Raw genomic sequence first — 23,044 nt, forward strand, 5'->3', positions numbered from 1 at the left:
TGTTAGTCTCCCCCAGCACTTCTGACATCTCTACTGTGCAGTGAGTTCAAACCTTTTCTCTTTCCTTTTGTCTTCTTTTTCACATAAATAAACCAAATGAAAATAGGCTGCTTTTTCCAAATTTGTGCATTAATAGACAAAAACCTAGCTATTCCTTGAGTTTTTCACTCTCTCTCCTTAGAAGCCTCTTTGGTAACTAAATACTTGACTTTTTCCAACATGTTTTTCCTGATTTATGGGGCTTCAGGTGCTGAATGAAGGCTGTGACTGTTTTTGCTGTTTCCCCACCTATTGATTACCTGTTACTGAAAAGATGAGAAAACAGAACGTTGAACTCACCGAAAGGGATTTCGGAAATAACTGCAATTTGCACGGTGTCCAGCAGATGCTGCTGTTGGACAAAGAAAACCAAACGGCTCAAGGTCAGTTTCAGTGGGTTAGGGAGAACCTGTGCTTCAGAGGGCTTTTGCAGTTCCAGGTGGTTATTCAGCCCCTCAGGTCTGGTTCGTAGAGACTGGGTGGCCCATCTCACAACCATGTGCTTGCAATATTAGGTGACTGTGCTGAGCCCCAGAACTCTGAATAATTCAATCTGATTCCAAGCAAAAAAAAAAAAAAACAAACAAAAAAAAACAACAACCAAAGCACCAAACCCACTGCCATTACAGCCTCCCTCCCTCCCTCTGATGAAGTGGGTTATTGGTTGTCAGTTTTTAATGCATTTTCATATAAGTAATGGAAAGCTTCACTTCACAGGCAGCGTTTTCCTTCCTGTTGATGAATATAGGATTATTTGTTGAGTCTTATCCGATGTTGCTAATACCCACGAGGAAGATAAGTTGGTGATGTTTCAGAAAGAAATGTGAGCTTAGTGTCATGCCAACTGTATTACTGTGAAGACCCTCAGGTTTTTTGTAACTCTGTGGTTATAGGGTAGATCAGCATTCATTAATTTATATTGTTCAGATGTTATTCAGAAGTGTCTACATATGTGAAAGTTATATTTCTGGGTCTTGCCCTTAGGGATGTCTTTAGGTTCCTTCTGCTGGCTCAGATAGCTTTGTCAGACATTGCTAACTCCTGGTGAGACCTTGGTGGGAAAAGGCAAAGGAGGCTCTTCTGTATGACACTAGGGCTCATTTTGTGCCATTAGCCCTGAATCTCAACTATTGACTGTCAAACCACAAGTTTCTACTCAACAACATTCCCAGGTGTACAACAGGCTCTGCACAGGCCATTGAGGGAAGGTCTTGGCTGTGGAAGAGATTTACAGGAAAGCACATGATCCAAAAGTTCACCTTTGGATGATGTTCTTCTGGAGATGTTAATACCAATTCTGTGAGTAGAATGAGCCAGCTCTCCCCTTTGCAGTATTTGACCCTTTGAAATATCTCTGCAAAATGCCATCTGTAAAATGAAAACTCCCTTCCCTTCCACATTCAGCAATGCCTATCATGTCTTTGAAATAACAAGTCATTCTAAAAGAGCAGCACTGATACAAGGCAATTGCCCACTTTGTATTTATTTAATAGTGTTAGATACAGAAGATAAAATATTTTAATATTTTTTCACATTCAGAACAGCTGCTTTCCTTTAATTATTAGTAGTTTGCTGATTTTTCCTTGGAGGTGGCCTTCCATAGGAAATGCCAGACAGCTCTAAAACCTTCACTGGAAAGTTTTCCACCCACGTTCCGTCTGGCCCTGTCCTGTCTTGTCAAATCAGCTGGGATAAATGAGGACTCAGGCTTGCAGAGTCCTCAGTTCTCCCCAAGCTCTGCGTGTCAGTACAATTGTCCAGATTCAGTCCTTTTTGGTCTTTCCCATCCTGCAGCACATTGATTCAGAATTATACTATAAGTTGATGACTTCAGAGTGTTGGTGTGTGTAGTGCACACTTGTGTGTTCCTGTAGGTCAAGCTAGACTGCAGTCTGTCTTGCAGGATGATCCCTACATGATCCTAACTGGGATGATAATGGATCCCAATTAAGGAAGCAACATTTGCAAATGTTGGGTCAGCCTTGTGCCCATTCTCTGCTCTGCCTGTGTCCCATGTCACCACCAAAACAAAGCTCTGAGTCCAAATGATGTCCAACTTTGAAATGTTTCCACGTTGGCAGGGCTGTATTAGCAATGTGCCATCCCCTTGATGCATGGAGTAACTTCAGGCATTTATTTTAAATATATCACCTTAGAAACAGACGTGAAAAAATGCACGCGTTTTCTTAAGTTGAAAAATAAATACAGCTGTAATCTAAAGGTATGTTTATCAGCACTGATGCCCCTTGGCCTTACTCCAGTGGATTTCTCTCACTGACATCAGTGGGAAAAAGATGGGCTCTGCACAGTAAATCTAGGAATACTTTTTTCTTCTTTATCCATCCATCCATCTATTTTGGGATGTGCTAAATGCTTGCTCTCTGTTGTAACATTAACATCAGTATGTGGAAACTTGGGTTGCTAAAATAAATCAGTGAAATGCAATATACATGACTTCACATAGAACTGCATGTACATTGTTGAGCACAAGCACTCTGTGTCCGCTGTGCCATGCCAGCTGGACCCAGGGTGCTTCCTATTGTACCCCATGGGGTCCCAGAGTGAGGCAGGGGTGAGCTTTGTGCTTCTTAGTTGGATCTTCTTAGTTCCTGACTCTGGAAAATATTTCTTGATTGCCATTACTGTGCCTGTACGTTTGAATTCATGACACTTTCACCAGCCACAGAGCACAGGGATGGCAAGGTCTATAGTACTTCTCAGTATCATCTGCTCCATATGGGCCTGATTGTTCACTGGAGGCAATGGAATTATCATCTATATGGGAAGCTCTGATTTGCAGGGATCTGACTGTGTTTCTTTAGTTTTTGTGAGTCAATGACACTGCCTCCAATCAGACTAAAGTGGGACTTTTTTCTGATCTTAGCAGTTGCTCCTGATTCATGCTAGTGCGAATTAGAACACTGAAATTCATTTAATTCTTATTTTTAGGGGGAAAAAATGAATGTAAATAAGGGGAATAAAAAAGGGAAAAGCTGAACTTTTACAAGCTGGACTGTGTTTTCTGCCCACAGCGAAGCCAACAGGAGACTCTTACAAAGCTGGATGTTAGTTAAGGTGCCGAGAGGGCAGCCCTGCCCCAGCCTCTCTGACCAGCCAAGCCTGGAGTGCCCGCACAGCAGCCCTGTGTCCTCTGTGCCCCCAGTCGTCATCCACTGTGGTCACTGCCGCATGCACGATGGAGCTCATGAGTTGTTCCTTCCTTCTTCCTGTTGAAGAGGTACAAGCTGCACTAATTCCTTCAGTAGTAATCACCTAAGGGGGAATACAGTGACTGATCTGTCATCAAATGCTCAGAGCTGATGATGGTATCTGTTGTTTATTTGTTTGGCTGTTCTTTTCTCTGTGAAGTTTAAACAAGAGCCATAAGTCACAGGGATATGACAAGGATCAGGTTGTTGTGTGTGGGCTTCAGCAACTGTCCAAATGTACAGATACACCCTGATACTTGCTTATCAATGACAATCTGCTCGGAGCTTCATGTTTTTCAGTTTTGTGGCAAGCTTGCAAGGTTACATATATACACTGAATGAAACATACCCCACCGGTTATTTTTAGAGAGGCTCTAAACAAGAAGCAAATCCCTGGAGCAGTGCTGCCAGAGATGCTTAAAGTTCAAATCCAAATTAAAACTGCCAATCTTGGGCTTCAATTCCAGCCTGAACTTGAGGAAAACTGTGATCTGTACCTTGAACTTTGTGACAGAAAGCGACTTCTAAGTGTTTTCTAATGCCTGAGTGTATATGAATATGGTAAAGTCACCTAAAACTAGATCTTACATGGAAAATCTGAATATTTGGGAATGTAGTTCCTGATCTTGCAAAATATTGTCGTAAGGCTTTAATTCATAGTAGCTGCAATGGAATCTGGAGAGTTTAATTTATTAGGACTCCCACCTCTATTACAGCTTTGTAAGCTCTCATCATGTAATTGTGAGGTAAATGTGCTTATTTACCTCACAGACCTTCTTAGTGAAGACCACTGATGTGTAAGACTTGGTTTAGAAATCACTAGGATACAACAGGAAGAAAGCCAACCCCTTTTCAGCAATGTCTTTGCACAAATTAACTGAAAGTGGCGCAGCTGAAGCAAGCACTTGATTTCTTTGCTGAATCAGAGCCTGTGTCTTCTTCCTGCCAAGGCAGCGATCTTAACACCGTTCCTAAATGCACCAGTAACTCTAGAAGCTCTAATGAAAGTCAAGATAATGCCACAGATTTTATAAATAAGGGTCTTTATTTAGAATACTGTTGAAGACATTCTTGGCAATCACATCGTATAAATATATAAAGTTAAAGTTTGGCACAACAAACCAAGCAACATTAAATATATATATTTTTAATTTTTCCTATGTTTGTTTTTAATTTTAGCTTTCATTTTTTTCCCTTTTTCTTCTGTTTTTCTGTTCTTTTTTCTTTTTTCCTTTTTTCTTTTCTTTTTTTTTTCTTTCTTTTTTTTTTTTTTTTTTTTTTTGCAAAGCAACTCTTATTTACAATTATACAAAAAGTTTTATAAAAAATGGTCCACAACCTTATTTTGGCCAGAACAGGGGTAATAAGAAGAAGGATCTGTCACGCCACTGCTGTTGTAGATTTCTTTTTTCCTCCGTATTCAAGAGCCAGGTTCCTATTCTCCAAAGCCCAAATTTAACATTGGCCATTTCCCCGTATACGCTTTTATCTCTAGACATATTAAATAACTTTAGTTTAGCAACCAATAAATAACTAAGTGTATTCTGTAGTAGTACAGGTTTGAAAACTTACAGAAGGAATTTTGCATGATATTTTAAAACTGAAACAAGTCTTGAAGTCCCTTCTGCTTTAGAAGGCAAGTCTTGGAGCTTGGCTGAATGGAGCAATTTGTTCTCGGCGCAGTCCGGCTGGACCTGCCTTTATAGCACTTGGTAAATCGGATTGCTGCTGCTGCTGCTGCTGCTGCTGTCCTGGGGAAGCGGGGTGCAGTTGGTGGGGGAAGGAATCTGGGCTCCACTGTCATTCAGGCTTGCTCCTTCCTGGGGGGAACAGGGACTCCCTTCAGCAACAGCTTCAGCTGGAGGCAGTATTGGACAGGTGGAGTTGTCTGTGGAAATCCTCTCCACAATGCTTGAGAGGCAGTCGAGGCTGGAAACAACGGAACTCTTCCCATGCTTTGGGTCTAAAAACAAAGAGAAATGTGATCCATTTATCCACTGTGTACTTAAATTGTAAGATGTAGATCTTTCATAAAACCCCAGCAAGTGGCTGAAGTATGTGTCTGAGAGCATGCAAAACATCAGAGGAAATGAGTATGAGTGAAGGGTGCCAGCTGTCAGGAAAGGAACTGTAATCTGTGAAACAGAGGAGAGACCCAAGTGAAACACGCTGCTACTCAGGGAGAGTGGATTCAGTCTTCAGAAAGGGAATGGGAGATTGGAATTCTGTCAGGCATCTCTCCAGTTTGGATTAATGATACCTGGTTAGAACAGGTATTAGGCTTCATGCAAAATGGGGTTAAGACTAAAAATCAGTTGCAGAGAGGGGTGTATACCTAGATGCTCTATTTGCAAAACAGGAAATGCAGCTCTAACATATCCCCTATACTTGCAAATACATTTACATGAAATCCAGTGCTTCTGCCAGCATCAGCAGCTCATTGGCTGGACAGTCAGGCTCCTTCTCCAGCCTGGCTAAGTGACTGGGGACAGAGAAGGCCACTGGCTGCCCCCATCCTCCATGCTTCACACAGCCATATTCTCAACAGCAGATACTCACCATTTGGTGATTCCGCGTAGTAGCTGCTGTCGTAGCTGTTTCTCCTGCGAGAGCTGCAAGGCGGCCCACTGTACTCCATCTAGAAAGGAGAATAATCTGAGTGAGGCTGGGGGACTGCCTATTCCACAGGTCCAGCAGCCATCTGATTTTGTATTTCAGTGGCTAATCTGTGCCATCACTCTCAGCCAAAATGCTGTCACATTTGTGTCATAGAATGAAGCAGACAGAATTAACTAAAAAAAAGGAATGGATTTACACTAGAATACTTATGTGTCGTGTTCGTACCAAAGGGAAATTACCACCATCCCTATGACTGACGCTGTGGTTTTATCAGAGATGAGGTTTTCCAGCAGTCTCATGTATGCCTGTGGTCAGTTTAGAAAAGGCAACTCAAGAGAGGAAGGGATTCTTTTGATCTAACTTTGAAAGACTTTCCCAAACATGAGAAAGCCACTTTTCCTCTGAGAAAGCCTCTACTCTACCTTCGGATTTCTTTCAGTTTGTCTTCCTACTCTGGTTTTATAAAGAAAAACCGCTAAACCCTGACCAATATATTTGTGGTCAATATGTGAATCTACAATGAAAAGGCTGTATTTTGAAGAGGGGACATTTGTAACTCTCTCCCATCTGCCAACTATTTCACAGTCCCAAGTACTCAGCTCAGTGATTATTATCTCCACTAGAAAACAGAAAAAAATCCCAGAAGTGCCCTTGTGGTCCCGTTCTCCGCAGCAGTCCTGCAGCCACCCTTGTCCTCTCCCCATAACCCAAGGCTCTAAGCCTGGGCTCTTTTTTCTGCTGCCAGTAAATGTCTGCAGAGGGATCAAGTGAGAGGAAAGCTGGCCTTCTTCATGAGGGTCAAGGAAAACAACTCCCGCTACTTGGGCCATCCTCTTGTTATCCTGATGAATGACAGAAAACAAACCTTAGACTTGATCGGTTGCCCTGCGTGTTTTCCTCTGCAATTCCCACACCCAAGGGGAGCTGCCTCACTGCTGTCCTTCGAGGAACAGACAGCAGAGCATGAAATCAAAGGTGCCCAGGGGCCATGTGCTCCCAGGCAACCTCCAACAGAGCTCCCAGGCACACAGGGACTGCCTAACCTTCCTCCCAGGAATCTAACAGATTTCCTTTCTCTTCCCAGAGACCTGGCGTGTGGGGACCCTGCCTCCCTCTGCTGCTGGACTACAAGGAGGAAGGACCTCATCTCCTGCCCCGGGCACTCACCATGCCATCGGAGCAGTTGGAGCGAGGGCTGGAGGCATCTGACTCTCCGCTGTAGTGCTCCAGCACCGGGTAGTACGCATCCTCCTGCTCGCGCAGCAGGGCCTGTAGGCTCTCGATGTAGCGGATGGCGTTGCGCAGGATCTCCACCTTGGGCAGGCGTTGGTTGGGGTTGGTGGAGGTGCAGCGCTTGAGGGTCTCGAAGGCCTCGTTGACCTTGCTGAGCCGCCGCCGCTCCCTCATGGTGGCAGCTTTGCGGCGATCGGCGTTGGTGGTCTTCCTCTTGCAGGCCTTGCACGCCCACAGCAGGCAGCGGCCGGCCTGGTGGTGCCCGCTGGGCGCCCGCACATGTTCCTCCTCGTGCGGGTGCCCGTGGTGGTGCCCGTGGTGGTGCGGGTGCTCCTCGGGCTTCAGCAGCCCACCCACGTGCACCAGCCGGGGGTCCAGGTCCTCGAAGAAGTGCATGTCCGACGTGTTGAAGCATGGGTCATCGTAGAAGTCGTCGGCAGCTGTGAAGGAGCAGAGGGAGCCCTCTGTCATCTCCATGGGGCCCAGTAAGTCCATGGGGGCGATTGGGAGCGGAGCGGGGCAGGACGGCGGTCGGGGGGCACGGGGGGTCCCGAGGGCGGCTGTATGAGGCAGGCACGGAGCGGGGCCGTCGCACCCTGAGCCAGGCGAGGCTACCGGTGCGGGTCGCTGCCGCCACCACCACTACAACCACTACGGACCCCTTTACAGCCGCGCCGCCCCGGGAGCACCGCTCGGGGCTGTATTTATGCCGGAGCCCCCGGCGGGCCGGGGCGGGGCGCGGCGGGGCGGGGAGGGGGCCGCGGCTGACGGAGCCCCCGGAGCCTCGGCCCCCTGCGGGGTGGGGAGGGGGAGCCGCGCGCGGCGGCACGGCTCGGGCCGAGCGGCCCGCGGTTGCCGGAGTCCCGCGCCTCGCCCGGCGGGACGGCCGGGGCCGCGCGGTAACCGAGGGGGCGTCCGCGACGGAGCCGGGGCGGCGGGGCGAGAGCGGCGGCGGGGTCGGGGCTGCGGCGCGGCGCGGCCGCCTGCAGGGGGGAGTAGCGGCTCGCGGCCGTCGGCGGAGCTCGGCGAAGCGGAGGGAAGGGGAGCGAACCGCCCCGTCGGAGCTGCGGGAAAAGGCTCCGGGCCCGTCCGGCGGCTCGCGGAGCCCTGCGCCCTTCGCCCCGCAGCGAGGCGCCGGGGCTGCTGCCGCGTGCCTTCCGTCGGCGGCCGGGCGCGAGACGCCGGGCGGGAGCTGTTCTGTCAGAACCGCAGTGCAGCGCCCGCAGGACGGGCCCCGGAGCCGCGAGGTGTCGGGCGGGGCTCGGGCGCGGCTATCGGAGCTCGGGCTGAGGCGCGGGGCTGAGCGGGAGGGCGAGCCTTGTACGAGCGCGCTGCGGGCACGGCGACTGCGGGAAGCGCGTGGCTCCTCAGCTGAGCCTGCGGCCGTGTCTCTGCAGTGACACACCTGAGTTACAGTAAGTGACTCTTTGCGCCTCGGCTCACGTGTGTACATCTGCGTTTCAGGTTTCTCTTTGAGCTCGAGACTCAGCTTACCTTAATTCCAAAGCCGTTGAAGAGATTGACGTCGCGTCGTGAGTAGTGTTGTGCTGCACGTGTAACGGTGCTGCAGCCCTATTGCTTGTGCAATACGGGTGTGTTGCTTTGGGCCGATAGCCATGGCAGTCGGGGATGTGGAAGAGCAGGACGGCTTTGGTAATGTCTCTTAAGGCTGCCGGAGTCTGGGTTTGGAATATCACTTAAGCTGGGAAGTTTGGGTCTTTCTCCAATACAGAAGTACTGCAGCAGTTCAGCTGTGTGATTTCATTAACTTTATGATTCAGGGAGTTATGGATTCCACGGGCTAAAATTAGCCTCCATTCTGCAGTTATAAGTGCTGGTGACATTCCTACTCCTTTAAAATCAAAGGCAAAGCTCCCCCTGCAGCAAAGCTGAGAGCATCTCAGAAGGTGACAGAGCATCAGTTGGCGGTCGGGCCCGTGGTCCCCACGCCTGTGGCAGCTCAGATGGGCTGTCACTATGCTGGGTTCTTCTGCTGTTCTATCATTCAATTTTTTGCAAAAATTCCCAATCTGCAGCCCTCATTTTCTACTTACTTACGTGTTTTGAAGTACAGAGATAAGAATTGTTAGTCACATTCTGTCATTACCCCAAAGATCAATTTTTTTTTTTAAAGTAGATGTTTTGGACTCTGTACAAGTTTGTTCTTTCACTGTATCCAGTGCTGAAAAACAATCCACCCCAAGGAGAGCAGCTATTAATCAGCCCTACACATGCAGAAGTGTATCTCCCAGCTGTTCTGAGGCAGAGCAGCAAGCTCATGAAAACACTCCACTGTTATTGTAGAGGCTCTTTGATACGGAAGGAGAGAACAGAATGTTTGTTTTAACCTTTACAGAACAGCTAAAGTAAAAATAATTTGTATTCAAAACAATGTTTTGTATACAGTAAGACAAAACAAGTAAAAATGATAAATAGTTGTATGGTTTAACAGCTGTGCATTGGTTGTCAAGCATTGGTGCTGGCCTTGCTGATCCACTCAAAACACGGAAACTTTCCTCAGGTCATTGGTTTAATTTGTGGAAATGCTAATTTTGCTAATATTTACCTAAAGCTACAGCATAATCTGTCACTGTGAGTGTGCATCTAGGTTGTATCTGACCCCAGGACACCAGGAAAAGGCATTTGAGGACTGGCACGCGTAGTGGTTAATTTGGGCAGAGTGGTAACAGATGGTGAGATTTGGACAGGCAATACTGAGAGACTGCCAGTAATTGCCTATGAATGCTCGTAAGTGCATGAGCTCACCTAAGTGGAAAAGTCAGGAGAAAGCCATGACCAGCTGGTGAATTCTGCTCAGAATTGTCTTGCAGTGAAGCTGCCCTTGAGCAGCTTCAACCTGCTTTAACGGGTTAGACTAGATCATCTCCCCTGGCCTTCTGGCCTCTATGATTCTGTGAGGATGCATTGGTGCCTGCTGCTGGCACCAAAAGTCCAATTATCTTTCTAATATTTTGCCCAAGGATAGGTTTGTTCAAAAAGATGTTGTGGGCCAGAAACAAGCAAAGAACAGTATTCCAAGATGCTCTTCTCAATGTTGTGCAGCCAGAGTGCAGAAGAGGAAGGATATGCCATGATCTTCACCAAGAGACTTGAAGTGAATTCCACACTCTGGTTGCAGACAGCAGCAAGCTCCCTTTCCCTACAACCACAGGAATTTCTTATGGCAGCATTTGGAAATACACCGCTTTTGATTCCTGTTTGGAAGCCTCTGTTGCTGTAACTCATAATTTTAAGCAAAGAATAGGTCTCTTCAGAGCTTCCAGTTTGAATGCTATATTTACTGCAGTGATGCTTCTGTGGCTATACTGGATTATTTGGGCTTTGCTTTGCAAGAACAGATACAGAGTGCATGTATGACTGAGTGTTCAACAGAGGAAGAGTATCTGTACAGCTGCTCTAAATGCTGTTGACCTTATACCTGTTTTACTCTGACCCTTCATCTCATTTTCACAGGGCATGGTTGAAACAAAGCTGAGAAAAGAGTGGCAGGTTGTACTTCCTGCACTGCGAAGCATGGAGAGGATCATCCTGTACATAGCAGACAGGTACTGATGACAAAGAGATCACAGGCACATGTGCCTCACAGCCTTGTCACATGAACAAGAAAAGCTTTGGTTATCTACGGTACCTGATTTTTTCTTTTTCAGAAGATACACTGGGAAAACAGCTGACTGTGAGATTACCTAAAAAGAATTGTCTCTTTGGGCAGAATCTGGAAGGTATTTCAGAAGAGAAAGGCCTAAAATCTGAAAGAGTACTGGCATGTTTGGCTACAAAGATAATGAGAGAAGAGCCTCTGAGAAGCACGACCGACAATATTTCAGGGAAGAAGCAGCAGCAAGTAAGTCTCACATTGAAAAGTTTAAGTGTTGGGCTCCTTGTTCTGTTGGAATTCATTTAAGATCTTCAGTACTTGAAACTGATGCCCGTATTGTAGGTTAACAACTCTTAAAGGAGACCGCTGTATATCAAACGTTGCCTACTAGCCATGGAGTTTATAACTCAACTAGCAGTTTTGGTCTGTTCATACTTAGTGAGCTATGTATTAATACTGAGAAGGACGAATTCCATTGCTCTTATTCATGTTGAGTTGCAGTCAGTGGAACTAATTGTTGAATAAGGTATGCTCAGCGTGAGGGTGGGTTTTGGAATCTAGCCCAGATGGAAATATCTGCTGAACTACTACTGTGTTTGAGAGCAGCCACCCCAAACAGATGAATCCAGCATGTTGCTAAAAGCATTTCAAACCATTCTTGTGGCACAACGCAGTATTTTTACTGGAGAATATAGGAGATGTTTTAAATTTTCCCAACTAAAAGAAGAAAAAAAAAGTTGAGTCATTGTACTAGAAAGATGAGGAAAGCATCAATGCTGTAATCATCTGTCTTGTGTTGCAACACTAACAGAAATTAAGTGGTCTACACAGCTTTACAGCAATGGGTACTTAACTGCAGCTGTGTAAGGGAGTCAAAGCATTTACTGGGAGTGTTTCATTGTGCTTTTTTTTCACCTTACTACAGTCTTGTAGCATTTATTTTCATTCTGTGGTCTATTGCTTTCATCTTTAAATTCATCCGTGCAACCTTCTCAATCACAGTTACTGGTGTTGTTTCATGTACGTATGCAAAATCTCTTGGAAAGTACTGTCATGCTTATAATATAAAATGAGGAATACAATGCAAATGCAAAGTACCATTTTTTAATATGGAACTGAATTTATTGTCAAACATTATAGGAACATTGTTTGCAGCATTACATAAAACTAAGAATCTTTCAAGGAAGCAAACCCCAAATGCATAAAATGTGGCATATAAAAAAAAAAACAAAACAATTCACAACCTAGCTGCAAACAGCTGATCTAGCCAGCTGCTCTTCCTAGGTGACCGTGGTAGCCAGTATAGTGAAAGAGAGGCACTCCTGTAGGAGGTGAATGGAAGGAATTTAGAATCACAGAATATCCAGGGTTGGTAAAGATCCATGAGGATCATCGAGTCCAACTCCTGACTCCACACAGGACAATGTAAGAGTTAAGCCATGTGCTTAAGAGCATTGGTCTTATTCCTGCTGTGGAGGAAGTATTTGCATCCTTCATCTTGGAGAAGTATACAACTATAGAAACAGCTGGGTTGTAAGTAAATTAATTGGACTACTTATTTTAACTGCTACTATGATAGAAATAAGCAAATAAAACCTTGCCTTAAAGCAAGTCTTTTAAAAAGTCCATTACATTGTGTTAGTATGCTAATATAAAATTGCTAATATAAAATCTGATAATATAAAACTAAATCTTTGAGTTTCCTCCCATATAGACATTTCTTTTTACTAAAGTTTTTTTTTTTTGTTGTTGTTGTTTTTAATAAAAGTTGTATATACTGCTAACATAATTTGCATTAGCTAACCCTATTAAGACAGAAGAGGCCTAGAAGCTTTTGGTTTCTAGGAAGAATTGCATAGGTAAAAATACAATGAATGCTTATCAATTTCGGTAACTAGCAACCTTGCTGTCATTTAAACAAGACAATGGAATGGGCTGGATTTTGAGCTGTGGCTCAAATGAGAACAAGGGACAGGGTGTAAAGAGGGGGAAGTGAAAAAGCATCGAGTCCCCCGAGTTCTAGTCTCCAGGCCACTCTTCTCTGTGCAGGTCTGCCTTCAGAGCTGGACCACAACGATAAGAGCTACAGCATTAAAGTACCTCCCTCCCGTTTCATTTTTGCCCCCATCCCATCGCTATTACACTGTGGCAGTGTGGCAGTGCAGTGTATGGTTGCATATATTGGCCCTATGCTGTTCCTGTGCTGGGAAAATTCTTTCTGCGGTCGCTTCAGACCCTCTGAAGCTCCTGCACACTGCTGGAGAGGCGGACAGGGGCTGCACTGCTGACTAGACTCTGGCTCTATGCCTGTTCTGAACTCTTTCTGCAACCGGTCCATAAAGAAATCCCCAAGACTATTTCTGCCATCTTGGGAACAATCAAGCCTGCGAGCATTGGTCAGGAGATCTCCCATCATCTTGATCTTCTGGATTTTGGGCCCAATAAATTGTTTCTTGATAGTGCTTGCACTATGAGGGTCTTCATTTTCAATGCTTAGGGCATAAAGCTCTTCAAAGTATCGCGTCAGAGTTTTCCACTGCATCATAGCTAGTTCCAGAGCTTTCACCAAACCAACAGCATAGTCATAATTTGGTTTCTAGAAACAAAGACAGAATTACATTTATTTAGAAGAACAGCTCATCTTTCCATACTCACTGTTTCCCTGCAGCTTCCTATCAAGAAGTCACATTAGGATTTAAAACTCCTAGTCTGGAGCATTTCTTTTTAGGATTTTATAACTCCTAGAAAATTAAACCTGGAAATCTAAGGGGATGAATGCAGAGATCTGAAGTACCAACAATATAATGCAAGAAATTAGAGTAACTACTGCTTATTGCAAGTGCTTGAAAGCTCATTCCTTGCTACACACCTGGATGGTTTTAGAACAGTAATGGCCTCCTCTTTCTTGCTGATACTTCATCAAAGCTTCTGCGGCTTTTATCTCTTCCAGAGCTTGATGCAGGAAGAACTTCGAAACATTTGGTAGAGCCACGTGTGACTGATCAAAATATTCACCCTAAAAAAAAAAAAAAACAAACAAAAACAAAAAAAAAAACCCCACACCACACAGATGGTTAAGATTTGCTAGAATCCGGGAGATTTTTCCAATGGGACTTTATCTACCCACAATCACTTTGAAGACCTTCATCCGAATTTCTACAATACAGTAAGTTTGGTGTCTTTACTAAAAAGTCTGTTTACTTCTATTACAAATCCCTCTGGCTTTTAATTCTAGAGAGGTAACTGTAATACTGATATAGTACTGTTGTTTGTCTCCAATACTGATGTTCTTTCTTGTTGGCAGAGATCCTTGGAATACAAATAAATTTCAAGGCATAATCCCAGAACAGGGAACATAGGTGAAAAATAAGCTTTCAAAACTATTAAGATGAGGCAAGTGCAAAAGAGAACAAGCACAGTTTTGCATCTTCAACTAGTTCCAACACCCCTTGCCATAGGCAGGGCTGCCTCCACAAGCTTAGACTTCCCGGGACCCCATCCAACCTTGAATGCCTCCAGGAATGGGGCATCTGTGGCTAGCCTGGGCAGCCTGTGCCAGGCCCACACCACCTCCGAAGCTTCTTCCTAGCACCTAGCCTAATTTTCCCCTCTTTTGGTTTAAAGCCACACCTCCTTGTTCTACCACTACCAAACTGTGTAAAAAGCCAGTCCTCTCTCTCTGTATGTTCCCTTCAAGTACTGTAAAGCTGCAACAAGGTCTCCCCAGAGGCTTCTCTTCTCCAAGCTGAATAAGCCCAACTCCGTCAGCCTTTCTTCATAGGAGAGGGGCTTCAGTGGAACTGAGGGAATTACAATGTTGTGATCTACTAGTTCCCTAAGCATGCATATGCAGTACAGCACAGCTTTTGCCTCTTGGATGGGCTCTGGACTGGAGCTCTGTTATATGCTTATAGTCTAGGAGGGATACAGGACAAATGCGTGCCCTAATTCTGGAGGCACACCAGGCCAGCTGGATGGGGCTCTGGGCAGCCTGAGCTGGCAGGGGGCAGCCCTGCCCATGGCAGGGAGTTGGGGCTGGGTGGGCTCCCATTTAAGCCATTCTGTGCTTCTATGATTTCATAGGTTTTTCTGCTTCTTCCTGTCCTGCTCGCCTTGTTCTGTTGCTGTGTGTAAATACAAAGTAAATGCTTCATCTGTGTTGTTCATCTCTTTAAAAAAACTTGCAGAAAAGTTATGCGTGCAAGACAGTGTTTTGTTACTGTGATAACCAGCTGGGATGCCCCAACCTGTGCATGGCAATAAAGCTTCTGAGAGCAGGGCCACGCTGGAATGCTGCATTAACAACCCCCGTTGCGGTAACGAGCCTTGTCCTGCGCTCATTTTCACCTTGCTGTTCACAGAAGCAACGAGATTCCATATTTTGCAGCCACAGAAGGAAAGTTACCATGCCTGCTTAACCGCTCAGGTAAATATTTTATGTACATAATTAACTACTTATAGGATGTTAACGTTTTCAAGTTTTTTTTTATTTAATTTATCCACCGTCTGTTCTTAACTGAGCAGCACCCACCCCACGCCCCTACCAGCCACCAGGGTCACCCACCGCCCGGCTCTCCCGCCGCCTTACCAGCGCCTGCAGGCTGTAGGCGAGCTCCAGCAGGGCGCCGGTCACACCGCACAGGCCCTCCTCCACGGCAGCCGGGAAGTTCTGCCTCACGCGGCTGCCGGGCACCGGGCGGTGCACCGGGCAGGCGGGCAGCGTGAAGCGGGGCCGCTTGGAGCGCGGCTCGGCCATAGTGGGCGCCGCCATGGGGCAGCCGCGCCGCCGCGCCGCCCCGGCTGATATAGCGGCGGGCACCTGGGCCGCACCTCGCCTCCGCCCGCCTCCCGCCCGACCGGGGGAGGAGGGAGCCGCGGCGCCGCCGCCATTTCCTGTGTGCCCGTGGGCGGCGCGCCCTGAGTCTTGCAGGGTCACGTCAGGTGCGTTAGCGGCGCTGCTCTGTTTGCACGGTGGCCCCAAAGCTAGGCTCTTTCAGCCGCCATGTCACGGAGGTGCAGCTCCGCGTGCTGTTCTTTGAGCGTTTGCTTTCAACGCATAGAAGCCGCTGGAGTGGAAATGTGGCCCAACGCCCTGCAGATGGGATAACTTTCACGTGGGATCTTGTGCTGAGTCAGCTCAACCATGCGTGCCGCTTTGTGCGATGTATTCTAGCGGCTCGTTCTGCTCCCTCGCAGACCTGTTCTGAGGATTAAGGGCAGCCATGTTAGCCTGTTCCACGCTGTAATTGTAATTGGGTTCGACTGCCTGAGAGCTGGTGGTACGGGTGTGAGAGCTGCTCTGCAGAAACCTGCCTATTTCCACTTTGGTGCCTCCATCTTCCCTCCATCTTCTGCAGTACTCTGCCCTCGTTGTTTAATGTAACTAATCATATTTTAGTGCTTAGAATCACAGAATGGCTTGGGTTGGTGGGGATCTTAAAGCCCACCCAGATTGGACAGCTATGGATTTGATGGGTGGACTGTTTAATGGACAAGGAACTGGCTGTGACATTGTACCTGGAGAGTGGTGGTCAATGGTTCACTGTCCAGGTGGAGATCAATGACGAGTGCCAGTGCCTCAGGTCAGTGCTGTGGCCATTGCTGTTCTTCAGCAATGACATCAACAGTGGGATTGAGTGCTCTCAGAAAGTTAGCGGATGACACTAAGCTTTGTGGTTCTGTGGTTCAGTGGACATGCCTAAGGGATGGGTGCTGTTCAGGAGAACCTAGACAGGCTCAAGCAGTGGGCCCAGGCGTGAACCTCATGAGGTTCAACAAAGCCAAAGACAAAGTCTTGGCTTTGGACATGGTCGTGCTGGTGGACAGCAAGCTGGATGTGAGCCAACAGTGTGGCCTTGCAGTGCAGAAAGCCAACTGTATTCTGGGCTGCATCAAAAAGAGCGTGGTCAGAAAGGCAAAGGAGGTGATCCTGCCCCTCTACTATGCGCTGGTGAGACCTCACCTGGAATACTGCATCCAGATGTGGAGTCCTCAGTACAGGAGAGATATGGACCTCTTAGAGCGTGTCCAGAGGAGGGCCACAAAAATGATCCAAGAGGTGGAACACCTCTATAAGGTTCCCTAAGAGGACAGGCTGAGAGAGATGGGGCTGTTCAGCCTGGAGAAGAGGCTCATGGGGATCTCCTCCTGTGGATACCTTCAGGAGATACCTGGGGAGACTTGAGAGCAACCTTTTAGTGTCTAAAGGAGGTCTGTAAGAAAGAAGAGGAACAGACTCTTTAGCAGCATCTGTTGTGATAAGACAAGGGGAAATGGTTTCAAGCTAGAAGAGAGGAGATTTAGACTGGTATTTAGGTAGGGTATTGAGACACTGGAATAGGTTGCCCCAAGGGCTGTTGGATGCCCTGCCCCTGGAGACATTGAAGGTCAGGCTAGGTGGGGCTCTGAGCTGTAGGTGTCCCTATTCATTGCAGGGAAGTTGAATTAGATGGCCTTTAAGGGTCCTTTCCAACTCAAGTGATTCTATGATTCTATAATATCAAGTGTGAAATCAGAATTAAAAGCCAATTAGTACCTCTGGAGAAACTTGTAGTTTATTTTGTTTGGTGGGCCTTTAATGTTCAATTTCTGAGCATAGTAGACTTGATCGCATGCTGTCTTTTGGAAGTTCGTATCTTAAGTTATCGCATGGCAGTGACACAAAGACATTTTTAAGGCCATATAGGAAGCATGGGCCTGCTCTGACTCACTCCAGAATTCCTTAATTCCAGTTATTCCTTAACTCCTTTTTTTTTTTTTTTTTCATGGGAACACCGTTTGGTTTGTTTTCCATTCTGCATCAAACTGAAGGAAACACATGCCATTTCTACTGCAATTGTATTTGTTATGGAGAAAATCCATACAATGTAACATAGGGGTTCTTGCTACACAGGGTGAGATGGTGTCACTGATAGTATCTGGATGGTGGACAATACCATCTGTTCCAAAGACATGTGATCTCAAATCTTGGTTTTTAAGTAATGCTGTATTCTAGGAGACAAATGCTTTGTTCAATTTCTTAGTTAGTTACAACATTGCAGCATGGTCTTTAATAAGGGCAACTGTCTGCTATCAGGTGGGGGCTTTTAAGGTAGAGGAACTGCTGGTCAATTGCACTAACCATGAGGGGAAGGCTTCAGGTATTTCTTTCAAACTCTATGCTTTAGAAAAGTTATTAGTCACTTGAGACAAGTGTCCATATGTTACTTTCGTACAAGTGAATCAGCTTCAGAACTTTATTCCCACGTGTCCTGAAGTATGAAGATGCCATACAAGAATCCTGAACGAACAGACACCGACGGTGTGGTGGGGATGGATGCTGAGGGAGAGAAGAGCAGATAGTTCTGTGCAAGCCATTGCACACAAGGACTCTGTAAACAGGACTGGTGACAAGACTGGCCCTCCTTATCCCCAAAATCCAGGATTATTTAAATGTGTTACGTTAGGCACATGCCTCAGTTTATTTCTATGATTTGGGATGATATTGACACAGCACATTTTAAAGCGCTCAAAGTGGTATGCCAGAGTGGGAGCCCAAGCAACCACAGCATGGTATGCAGGAGTGCAGTTCCTGTTCCAGAAAAAGAAGCTCTCGTACAACACACCCCTCCTGTGAATTTGTTGGCTGAGAGTAGCAGAGAAGACAGAGTTATTGTCAAAAGGCTTCAGCAGTCACCTGAAAATATTTTTCTGCTGAGAGTGCTTTGCAAATATTTAATTGTATCTGGCTGCTTTCTGCCTTGATTCTCTGTCATTTGAAGTTGTACTTTGGAGATCGCATTGTGTGTTCTGTAACCACAGGTAGCAAAAATTGTGGCTGTTGCTTCTGTCCAGCCACCATCTGTTAGCTGCTTTATAGCTGTGTGCTTTGTAAGTGATCTATCAAATGCCACCAAATATTTTTCATATGTGATCATTCTGTGCCCATCAATAGCAATAATGAAGATTGAAGGCTACATGAACAAAAAGCTGTAAATAAATGTGTGATATGTATGCCTGTAAATTAGCCTTCTTCATTCATAATTTTATTTCATAATTAAGTGAAACCTAAGCTCTCTGGCAGGAAATGGAGAATGATTCATATGAGCACCCGTGAATTCATAATCTCTTCTATTGGACATGAAGTCACTTTACCCATTTATCCATATGCTTTGCTACGCTCAACAGGTGCTTCATTTCACTGTTTTGTCTGATCCCACTCTGTTTTATTTCCCGTTTTCCATGGAAGAAAAGCCAGCAAGACTTCTGAGTTCTTTGCTTTTTTGTTCTGTATGACTCATAGAGTTAAAAAAGCAGCCTGAAATCTGGGCTTTCTTAAAAATGGTCTTACAGTCATCAACAAAACGTGGGGTGGCCCTGGGATGACTGTAGCCCTGTGACTGAGCTGTGAGTTGGTCATTCTGGGATATATTTTCTACTTTTGTGTCTCCGAGCAAATGTGAAGTGTTCAGAAAGGTCCGCTTTGCTGTAATGGTGTGAAATCAGTATGCTTTAGCAATACAAGGTAAGAGCTTCTCAAAAGTACAAGCTAGAATGTAGTTTCTCTGAAGTATCTTGTCCTTGATGTCAAACAGAGCAGACAGGAGCCTATTTTGGGGGCTCGTATGTGCTGGACATTACTGTGTGACTGTGCAGTATCTACTATTTATGTATACCACTTACTAAGGCCAGATATCACACTGAAATCCTGTATGCAACTATTTGGATTCATTTTGAAGTCATTTTTTAAGTGTATTTTTCTGGAGCTTGCCTCAAATACTCCAAAGCTTTGTTTTTGTTGCTTTCCTTTTCTAGAGAATTTTCTTCCGTTTTCTTCTGTTCACCGATGCTTTTTCATATGCAAACCATATTGCAGTGCTAGAAGTCAGCTGAGGTGTGCAAGCATGTTTTTCAGTTGTCATGGAATGTCTTGCTGACCATCATCTAGTTTTCCCACTTGGCAACAGTAGCAGAATAAAATTGTGACACTGTTTGCAGCTGTTATGTAAGCTTTATCTTGGTTAGTTTTGTTCCATGGTTTTCTTTTTACTTAAGCCTGCATCACGTGGGTATGGAGAATTTGGCTGATCCATCTTTCTTCTTCTGCAATGAAGTTCTTTTGTAAAGAACTTTCAAACACTGGATAATTGAAACCACTGTGTTATTTAGAGAAATCTTTGCTGATTAAAATTGTCCTTATCTTTAACCTTGTGTATTGGAGCAGGTCTAGAAGGGCTTCCTAATTCATGCAGCTTCCTCTTTGCGGTACCTAAGTGAGGCTCTCTGTAATTAATGCTGTCTTTTCCCTTCCTGCATAAGAGTGTACTTCAGGTAGCCTGGAGCGGAGATGAGGCAGCCCTAGCTTGTCTCTGGCAGGCTAAGCACGGGCCTTGTTGGAACCTCTGTGACTGTGCATGCTCATAGGCTCCTTAATGCTGGCTTCTCTGGTAAAACTGCACTGCGGACACTACTGATTTGTGGCCACCAGCTGTATAGCTCCAGTTTCTCTTAAGCACATGTTGCTCTTTCCAAAGTAGAGTTACTTTTTGGCAATTTACCTACACCAAGTTTCATCTCCAGTCACTCCTCCTCTGAGATACGGCAATTGTTATTTCAAGTTATATTTTAAAAAGCATTGGACAGCAAACTTGAGGCTTGTGAGTGCGATCTGTCCATGGTACATTGTAATTCCAGTCACTTTTTGGAGGATGGAGCTACTGGGTCTTAGAGCTGGAGCAAGTATAAAGGGATTCTGAGGAATTTCTAAAAACATGTGGTGTGCCCCAGGCAATGCATTACATAAGGGGTTTGTGCAATCCCCAACTGCCTGGAGTCTCTCACGGTTTGTAGCCCTTCCCCTTCTTGTTCTGCTTTTCTTTGCACAGATACGAATAAGAATCTGTGCTTGTTTTCAGACAAATGAGAAAATAAGACTTGACGTTTTGGAAGAGGCACTGCCCTTTTCTGGTACAGTTTGTGCCACTGAAGTCAGTGACTGCAGGTAATGCCTTCCAGGCAGTGTGAACTCTAGTAGGTGCACTCTATGCTCAGCAGCCCTTGAAAGAGCATCAGACATCTTTGAGATGAGCATGAGCAGATGCACTCTGTACTTGTTCACAGAGTTTGAGACTGCAGTAATATTTGCCAGTAGTAAACAACATCTTCTGATGAAAGTCCAGGAACCCTTTATTGTCTTGCTGCTCTATGTCACTGACAATCAATGTTCATAGAGTTCCTGCTGGTACCAAGAGCACCTGCTTCCAAAATGCAGGTACTCCAGGGAGTTGAATGGTTTGACTGATGCCCTTTACTGTTTGGCTAAAGAGGAAAGGCATTGAGGCCACAGTTGTGGAGAGAGGTGTGCAAGATGTTGCAGGTGAAGGGGAAATTGTTCCAAGTGTTTTTGGTTTTGCATTCACCAAAAAGTTGAGAGCGAGCCATATTCACAGTTTTTATTTGAGGAAAAGCCTTCTGAAAGTTTCTATGAAGCTGAGCTTCTTTTTTTTCTTTCTTTCTTTTTTAACTTTAAAGTGTACTTTCATCAGGTAAATGTTTTAAATTTGGGATTCATATGGGTTTGTATCAGAGCAGCCCTGTGGAGAGAGACTTGGGGGTCTTGATGGACAGAAAGCTGGATGTGAGCCAGCACTGTACTCATGCAGCCTGGAAGGCCAACCTGAGCTGCATCAATGGAGGGGTGGCAGCAGCAAGAGGGAGAGGATTGTCCCCCTCTATTCTGACCTTGTGAGGCCCCATCTGACCTCACATTCAGGCCTGGAGGCCGCAGCACAAGAAAGATATGGAGCTGTTGGAGTGTGTTCAGAGAAGGGTCACAAAGCTGATCAAAGGGCTGGAGCACCTCTGCTGTGAAAATTTAAGCTGAGGGCTTGTTCAGCTTGGAGAAGAGAATGCTCCGGGGGCACCTCATTGCTGCCTTCCAGTACATGAAAGGAGCATACAAGCAGAAGGGGAACCAGCTTTTTACATGGTCTGATAGTGACAGGACAAGGTGGAATGGCTTAAAACTAAAGAGATGAGATTTAGGTTAGACATTAGGAATATGTTTTTTGCTCAAAGTGGTGAGGCCCTGGCACAGCTGTGGATACCCCATCCCTGGAGGTATACAAGGTCAGGCTGGATGGGGCCCTGGGCAGCCTGAGCTGGTGGGGGGCAGCCCTGCCCACAGCAGGGGGGGTTGGAGCTAGATGATCTTTAGGGTCCCTTCCATCCCAAGCCATTCTATGATTTTATGATTTAGTGGAGGTGAGTCAGACAAAACAGAAGTGGATAACTTCCTTCAAACATCTGACCTTAAAGACTGTGCTAAACTCCAGTGAAGTGAAGGTGTAGATCATTAGGATATTTATTTCCCTATCACATTTTGCTTAATTTTAATGATTTTCAATATATTATAAGGTTCTTACAGTGATAGGTGTTAGATTGTTGTCTGTTTGTGGCAAATCCTTCTGTGCAGCTCAGGCAGATTGATTTTGATTTCATTATCTTTGTGCAGAGGACCTGTTGATTTGGGCGTTAGCCTGATTTCCTCGTAATTATGAGATATAACATAGGGTGGATCTGGCTCATCTCACTTAAGGCAGCCAGCAACATTAACTGGTAACTCTTGGAAAGTTACTCTGGTCTGTAGGACTCTGTGGCATTGCCCACAGCGATGCGCTCAAGGGCTTTCCTTCTTGATTTTTAAACCACTAGCTCCCATTGCTATCGTTTGTGTAATTCAGAAATTACTGTGCTGAGCATTTAACGCTCTCACAGAACGGTTTGTTCTCCGCTTGAAATCCCACATACCAAGCGTCTGCCTGAGGCAAAGACAAAAATCTTAGCTTTGATACTCCAAAATGGGCTGCGTAAATCCCGTGCAGCTGGTCTGCGTAAAATGTACCCAGTGACAGCACGCCACGGAGAGGATTGCAAGGGTCCCTCTTTCTGGGTCTCTCGGATGCTGGTAGGGTCTTACTGCTTGTGCTGTGCAAGGCAGTGACAGAGCGGTATCAGAGTGCTCAGTGTTCAGGGTGCGATCACATGCAGCTCCCTCAGGCATATGTGTGGACAAAACAGATGCATAACTGGGCCACGTTGCCTTCTTTTGTATATTTAGATATGCTTTGATATTTTCCAACTTTGGAGCTGCGGTTAAAGCCTCAAAGGGAATCCAGGAGTCCACAGCAGCTGAGCCTATGTTTCTAGCACAGGGCGTTCCTGCCATGCTGTGAGTGTGGTGAGCAAATGGTGTCAGTGATCATGAACTGCAGTGTTTGTCAACTCAGATTCTCTGAGTCTTATTTAAATGTGAAAGCCAACACAGTAGCACTGACACTTGTGCGTATTT

The 23,044-nt window shown here is 45.7% G+C and overlaps 2 protein-coding genes and 2 long non-coding RNA genes across 15 annotated transcripts in view; 2 read left to right on the forward strand and 2 right to left on the reverse strand.

Moving 5' to 3' along the window:
- The first annotated feature begins 6 nt into the window (after positions 1-6).
- On the forward strand, positions 7-7,215 carry LOC122185969. Of its 2 annotated transcripts, XR_006181019.1 has the most exons (4): positions 7-40; positions 248-422; positions 3,072-3,277; positions 6,952-7,215. It is a non-coding gene; the product is annotated as an uncharacterized LOC122185969 (long non-coding RNA). The 2 variants fall into 2 exon arrangements; XR_006181020.1 differs by lacking the exons at positions 7-40; positions 248-422 and adding an exon at positions 1,234-1,338.
- Positions 4,524-7,767, reverse strand: MYOD1 (myogenic differentiation 1). Its single transcript, XM_042882211.1, has 3 exons — positions 7,035-7,767; positions 5,808-5,886; positions 4,524-5,211 (listed from the first exon to the last, which is right to left on the reverse strand). Exons 1-3 carry the CDS (start codon positions 7,593-7,595, stop codon positions 4,949-4,951), a joined length of 903 nt encoding a protein of 300 aa, XP_042738145.1. The 5' UTR covers positions 7,596-7,767; the 3' UTR covers positions 4,524-4,948.
- LOC122185968 overlaps positions 7,364-23,044 on the forward strand; it is a 23,410-nt gene continuing 7,729 nt past the window's right edge. For 3 of the 11 annotated variants that reach the window (XR_006181012.1, XR_006181008.1, XR_006181017.1), the window contains exons 1-5: positions 8,522-8,632; positions 10,575-10,666; positions 10,769-10,962; positions 13,667-13,882; positions 15,078-15,142. This is a non-coding gene — a long non-coding RNA (uncharacterized LOC122185968). The other 8 variants (XR_006181010.1, XR_006181009.1, XR_006181011.1 and 5 more) reach the window with 8 other exon arrangements.
- Positions 11,817-15,472, reverse strand: LOC122185967 (ferritin light chain-like). The gene is made up of 3 exons (XM_042882212.1): positions 15,305-15,472; positions 13,586-13,732; positions 11,817-13,312 (listed from the first exon to the last, which is right to left on the reverse strand). Exons 1-3 carry the CDS (start codon positions 15,470-15,472, stop codon positions 12,800-12,802), a joined length of 828 nt encoding a protein of 275 aa, XP_042738146.1. The 3' UTR covers positions 11,817-12,799.

The sequence above is a fragment of the Lagopus leucura genome, unplaced genomic scaffold, assembly GCF_019238085.1.
Source record: "Lagopus leucura isolate 7727_CA_CO unplaced genomic scaffold, USGS_WTPT01 Super-Scaffold_100033, whole genome shotgun sequence".
In the NCBI taxonomy this organism is placed as follows: domain Eukaryota; kingdom Metazoa; phylum Chordata; class Aves; order Galliformes; family Phasianidae; genus Lagopus; species Lagopus leucura.

Excerpts from the sequence above, each read along its gene's own strand:
- MYOD1 (XM_042882211.1), bottom strand. The coding sequence starts at position 7,595 with ATGGACTTACTGGGCCCCATGGAGATGACAGAGGGCTCCCTCTGCTCC. Across the intron at positions 5,887-7,034 it reads CCAACTGCTCCGATGGCATG|ATGGAGTACAGTGGGCCGCC; the intron begins GTGAGTGCCCGG and ends TCTCCTTTCTAG. Across the intron at positions 5,212-5,807 it reads CTACGCGGAATCACCAAATG|ACCCAAAGCATGGGAAGAGT; the intron begins GTGAGTATCTGC and ends CTTTGTTTTTAG.
- LOC122185967 (XM_042882212.1), bottom strand. The coding sequence starts at position 15,472 with ATGGCCGAGCCGCGCTCCAAGCGGCCCCGCTTCACGCTGCCCGCCTGC. Across the intron at positions 13,733-15,304 it reads CCTACAGCCTGCAGGCGCTG|GGTGAATATTTTGATCAGTC; the intron begins GTAAGGCGGCGG and ends TTTTTTTTTTAG. Across the intron at positions 13,313-13,585 it reads ACTGTTCTAAAACCATCCAG|AAACCAAATTATGACTATGC; the intron begins GTGTGTAGCAAG and ends CTTTGTTTCTAG.